The sequence below is a fragment of the Lycium barbarum genome, chromosome 11 (genome assembly GCF_019175385.1).
Source record: "Lycium barbarum isolate Lr01 chromosome 11, ASM1917538v2, whole genome shotgun sequence".
Lineage (NCBI taxonomy): Eukaryota > Viridiplantae > Streptophyta > Magnoliopsida > Solanales > Solanaceae > Lycium > Lycium barbarum.
In genome coordinates, this window is record NC_083347.1 from 27,200,868 (window position 1) to 27,207,038 (window position 6,171).

Sequence of the window (6,171 nt, forward strand, 5' to 3'; positions counted from 1 at the left end):
GCCTGTTGAATTTGACTTTTGCACAGTCTCTCTCTTCCTTAATTTCCTTCAATTTTTGTTTCAATGAATCATACTTGCCTCCAAGTTCCTTCATTTTATATTTCAATGTATCCCTATCTTCTTCAACCTCTTTAAGATTCTCCTTCAAAAGCTCAACCTCTGGAGATGGATCAATCCATTTAAAATAGCCACATCCACCCTTATCCTACATAAAAGTAAAAGAAAATTATGAACACAACAAATCCGAAAAAATGGCCGAAAATCAAATTTCCAAAAATTAAAATTTTAAAATAGGTGCTCACTTTTGGCATCTTGAAACCAAAGAATCTACAACCTGGGTTGTTAACTGTTCTCGAAGTTCTTACATTACAAGAATTACCACAATTACAAATAACATTTTCATCTATAATCCCTGAATTTTGTGACATTGCTATGAAGAAGAGAGAACCAAAACAGAAATAAGAGACAATACAACCAGCAACAACTATAAATCAAGAGACAAGGACGAAAAAAATTGAACTGAAACAAGAGAGAGAAACGGGGGAGAAAGGAGGAGAAAGGGGAGAGAGAAACGGCTGAGAAAGGAGGAGAAATGAGAGATTTTGGAATTTTTGGAATTGGGGTTATTAAAAAAAATGGGTACGTTGGAGTTTCCATATAAGCAACAACACAACCCTTCACGCGCCCAATTTGCGTGCAGCACACACGAGCTGCCATGTAGGCAAAAGGTGCTTATGTGGTATAAATTCAGGATAGTTTAGGTAGTCAATAGGTACAACCCCCGGTTTAGGTAGCCATGAGGAAAATGTGGTAAAGTTTAGGGGGATATCTATGACTTTTGCCAATAATATATATAAGAAAGCCAAAGAAGAATATCTGATCCTTATGTAAATACTTTTTGCTAATTCCGCAGACTATAAGATAACATAAAGCAAATCTCACCTTATATATTCAGTAACCATAAGTGGTTCTGAAAACTTATGCATGTTAATCACAAAGTGATGTGTTTATTCCATTTGTGAACTTTATTAGTAGTTCAAATGAGCCTTTTCTACAAGTATTATTATGGTAACATATACACAAGGGAAAAATAGTACTGCACAAACTCAAACTGGCATTCATGCTATCAATTGACAGTCAAAATTGATATAGCACACTAAGGTGCTTAATTGCCTATGTAACAGTGGTTAGAAGGAAATCTAGGCCTGGAAATATAATGTAAGCAATTGATCCATTTAAAAATTGATGAATTACAGATTGAAGAAGATGAATCTATGCGAAGAGAGACGTATGAGAAATATGAGAACTTGTATATTCAATTAGCTTGTGTGAACTGATGTACAATGATCAATATATAGATGAGGTAGTTATAGATGAGGTAGTTACTCATTAACCTCCACGATTAACTAACTATCCATCTAACTACACGTGATTAACTTAACCTGATGAGTTAGGATAACTAACTTATGGATAACTAACTAACTTGTACAGTTGGAAGGGTATAACTGCCTTTCATACACTTTAACTAGTTTCTGTATATCAGGTGTATATCACCTGTATATTCGCATTAGGTAACACTCCCCCTCAAGCTGGGAGGGGTGAGTATATTCAGCATCCATATCTTGCTCTTTAGGTACTCATGTTGAACTTGGATAACCCTTTAGTAAGAAAATCAGCTGGTTGTTCATCAGTGGAAATATACTGAGTAGTAACTAACTTTTGCTGAATTTTTTCTCTGACGAAATGGCAGTCGAACTCGATGTGTTTTTGTCCTTTCATAATATACTGGGTTGGCTGAAACTGTATGGTTGATTTACTATCTGAAGATGGTTACAGGTTGGACAATGTTGGTTCCAATCTGCTTTAACAGTCCTAGTAACCAAACTAACTCAGTTACTGTAGTGGTAAGGCTTCTATATTCAGCTTCTACAGAGCTTCTAGACACAGTAGTCTGTTTCTTGGATTTCCAAGACACCAATGAGTCCCTTTTTGATGAAAAAACATGTGACTGATTTTCTTATGAATGGGCAAGCAGCCCAGTCAGCATCACAATAAGCAGTGACTATGTTGTTTTGTCTGTTGGATAATAATATCCCTTGTCCTGATTGATTCTTGATGTATTTCACCACCCTTAATGCAACATCCATATGAGACTTCTTGGGTGCTTGTAAGAATTGACTTAGTGTTTGTACTGAGAAGGTTATATCTGGTCTTGTGATTATTAGATACAGGAGTCTGCATATCAATTTTTGGTAAGCTTCTTGGCTGGCTATGGGATCCTTTTCCTATTCCAATGTAGTTGTTTCCCTGATGTGGGAGTCATACTCTATAGATGTGAGTTTGATATTTGTATCCATAAGAGTTTGCACTGGTTTTGCTGCAGTTAATCCTGCTTCTGAGATTAGTTCAAGTGTATACTTCCTCTGATGCATGGTGATTCCAAGTTCTGATCTTGCAAACTTTATTCCTAAAACGTACTTTAATTCTCCAAAGTCCTTCATTTTAAAAGCCTTTTGTAGTGAAACTTTTGTTTCTTCAATTTCTTGCAGACCGTCTCCAGTTATAAGCATATCATCTACATAGACTAGTCCTATAATAATCCCTTGAGTGGTTTTTCTGAAGAATAAAGAATATTGACTTATTTTGAATCCAAAACCAATTAAAGCCTCACACAACTTAGCATTCCACTGCCTTAGGGCTTGTTTAAGTCCATACAAGGATTTCACAAGTCTGCACACCACATTCTCCTCCTGACTTTTGAATCCTTGAGGCATGTCCATGTAGATCACCTTGAAGAAAGGCATTATACACATCTATTTGGTGTATATGCCATCTCTAAGATTCAGCTAATGCCAACACACTTCTCACTATTACCATCTTGACCACTGGTGAAAATGTTTCCTGGTAGTCTATGCACTCTTTTTTACTATATCCCTTTGCAACTAGCCTAGCCTTGAACCTTTCAACATCAACATTTGCCTGGTATTTGACTTTGTATATCCATTTGCAACCTATAGTAGACTTTCTTGAGGGCAGTTTTACTAAGTTCCATATGTTATTGTTCTATAGTGCATTGATTTCTTCTTGCGTTGCCTTTATCCATCTAGGATCCTTTGCAGCATCAGCATATCTTGTTGGTTCGGATATGCTAGAGAAAGCAGACAAATATAATTGATACTTTGGTTTGATTTATTCATAACTAATGTACTTGTCTAAACTATATGGCACCTTTGTGTGTATGTTGAGAGATACAAAATCTTTCATCCAAATAGGAGGTTGTTTCCCTCTAGTTGACCTTCTTTCAACTACAGGTTGTTGGTGTATCATATGATCTTGGACTTGTGATTGTTGTTGTGCATTGAGATCTGGAACTGATGGTTGTGGTTGAGGTGGAGCTGGATTTTGAGGTATTTGTGGTTGTTGTTGTTGGATTATAGGGTTGTGTGAAACTTCAGTTGGTATAATGTTATTCATCACAGGAATGTTGTCAGTATATGCATCAGTAGGTAGATCAGCATTGTTGTTGAACTGAATAAAACTAGGATTCCACTCTTCATCATATGAGCCTGAAGGATTATGAATAAAAGGAGGATCCACTGTTGTTGTCTTTCGAAATGGAAATACTGTCTCATTGAAGATAACATCCCTATTTACAAAGAAGGCTGAATTAGCTAAGTCAAATAGTACATATCCTTTCTGCAAGTCTGAGTATCCCATAGGAATAAATGCTTTAGTTCTAGACATGAGTTTATCATGTTGATTAACTATTTTTGCATAACACAGGCAACCTAGTATCTTTAAGTGATGAATAGTAGGTTTTTTCTTGTATAACTTCTCATATGGTGACTTAAAGTTAATAGCAGAATTAGGTAAACTATTTATCAAATAACATGCAATAAGTACACAATGTCCCCAAAATTTGATTGGTATGTTTGCTTGAAACCTTAGTGCCCTATTCACCTCAACTATATGCCTATGTTTTCTTTCAGCTACACTATTTTGCTGGGTGTATACACACATATAGTCTGATGTATAATCCCATATTGTTTAAACAAAGTGTCACATACAGTGTTAAGGAATTCAGTTCCATTATCAGTACTTACTATTTTTACAGACTTAGTAAATTGAGTGATCACATATTGCAGAAAATACTTTAATGAAACACAGAAATCAGATTTTTATTTGAGTAGAAATAACCATGTATATATCTATAATAGCCATATTCAATTGTCAAGAAGTATTTATTTCCATCATAAGTGGCAACCTTATAAGGTCCCCACACATCTATATGAATCAGATCAAATATACTATTACTCTTGATACTGTTAGAAGGAAAAGGTAGTCTTATTTGTTTAGCACAAGGACAAACTGAGCAGTTGATAATTTTTTCCTTAATATGCTGCACACTAATAGCAAACAGTTTATTTAAAACTACAGATAAAGTGTGTCCTAGTCTCTTATTCCAGAGATTGATATCTATATCCATTTTGTAGGTTGTTGAAGAAGAATGATGAGCTGTTACTAGATTGACTAGTTGAATGTCATTGTGATTCAGCAAAAGATATAATCCATTGTCCACTTTACCAATCTCCTTCACCCTCTCAGTGAAGAGATTCTGAAAAAGGAAAAAGTCAAAGAAAGAAGCAAAATATTGCATTTCTTTAGTAATTTTTTACACAGCTAGTAAGTTATATTTGAATTGAGGGACATAGAAGACATTAGTGACAGTGCTTCTTTTAGATATAGTACTTGCACCTGTGTGCGTAACTTGAGTTACTTTACCATTTGGTAGATGCACTCTATGAGGACACACAGATTTAGTTATTGTTGCTTTATCTAGCAACTCAAGATCAGATGCCATATGATTTGATGCTCCTGTAATGGATTGTATCGTGCTATCATAAACATTGACTCAGCTATACCTGCTACATCATTTGATGTAGTGGAAGCAGTTGCCACATTTACACTTGCTGAAGCATTTCCAATGCTTGTGAAGCTGCCTTGGCTCAGCATTTGCACAATCTGATTGTACTGGTCTCTAGTAAATGGTACATTTCCTTGCTGAGTCTGCATACCCACTATGTTAGTCTGATCTGGTGCATAATGACCATAGCCAAGCACTTTTTGTCCCATATCTTGCACGCCTTGAAATTGAGACACAACACCACTTTATTCAGCTGACACCTGATAAGTAATAGTACCACTTGGTGCATTACCAGTCTTCCTGAACTTGAAGTCAGGTGGACAGCCAATTACGTTGTAGCAATTTTCTTTACTATGTCCTTTGATATTGCATATATCACAAAATAGATTAAAATTCCTCTTAAACCTCTGATTTCCATTTTGATGACCAAAGTTTCTATTGACATGATTCCTATTTTGTGAACCATAGACCCTGCCATCATTATTCCCAGACTGAGTACCATAACTCCTATTTTCATTATTTCTAGTATACACTGTGCCATACTCAGAACCATGGCCTAAGCGTAACACGACACTCGGTGCCTAACTGCATGTGACCGAGCGAACCCATGGCTGACTGGATAAACATGTGATATCAAAACATGCTATCAATAAAGGAATAATACTAACACATGCTGATCTACTAAACGTCTGCTATAGATCAAATACGGAATTATCTTTTGAGTTTAAAACAGCTGAAATGAGTGCCAACAAGGCTACATATCAAAATCTGCTAATGTTTGTCTGACTGCACTATGTCTATGAAGCCTCTAAAGAAATACTGAAAGAGTAATTGTCTAATAAGCTGTAATGACTGGATAGCTAACAACGCCCCGAAGGAAACTGGGGCTCACCAATAGCTGATACGAGCAAGTCCCAGCTAGCTGAATCGTCAATCTGTATATCATTTCCTGCATCGCGAGATGCAGGGCCCCAAGCAAATAAAAGGGACATCAGTACATTTGAATTGTACGAGTAAATAAAGCAAACTGAAAGAAAGAACTATAAGTACTGAAACTGAAACTGAGACTGATAACTGAACTGAACTACATAGGAAAGTAAGGATCTGAAATACTTCCTGTATTCTGAATGAAGAATCACCTGTATAACTATAAATATAAACTGTGTCCTAGGGCCCAAATAAATGTGCACAAAAGAATCATCTGTATAACTATAAATATAAACTGTGGCCTCAGGCCCAAGCAATAC

General features: G+C 36.0%; 1 protein-coding gene across 1 annotated transcript; it reads right to left on the minus strand.

Annotated features, from left to right (window-relative positions):
- Positions 1-2,835: 2,835 nt before the first annotated feature.
- Positions 2,836-5,133, minus strand: LOC132619625 (uncharacterized). Its single transcript, XM_060334472.1, has 6 exons — positions 4,923-5,133; positions 4,727-4,875; positions 4,265-4,615; positions 4,068-4,151; positions 3,253-3,846; positions 2,836-2,979 (listed from the first exon to the last, which is right to left on the minus strand). Exons 1-6 carry the CDS (start codon positions 5,131-5,133, stop codon positions 2,836-2,838), a joined length of 1,533 nt encoding a protein of 510 aa, XP_060190455.1.
- Between the last annotated feature and the right edge of the window lie 1,038 nt (positions 5,134-6,171).

Coding starts and splice junctions, on each gene's coding strand:
- LOC132619625 (XM_060334472.1), bottom strand. CDS start 5,133: ATGGGACAAAAAGTGCTTGGCTATGGTCATTATGCACCAGATCAGACT. Junction 4,876..4,922: donor TACATCAAATGATGTAGCAG/GTATAGCTGAGT, acceptor AATCCATTACAG/GAGCATCAAATCATATGGCA. Junction 4,152..4,264: donor ATGTGTGGGGACCTTATAAG/GTTGCCACTTAT, acceptor GTTTCATTAAAG/TATTTTCTGCAATATGTGAT.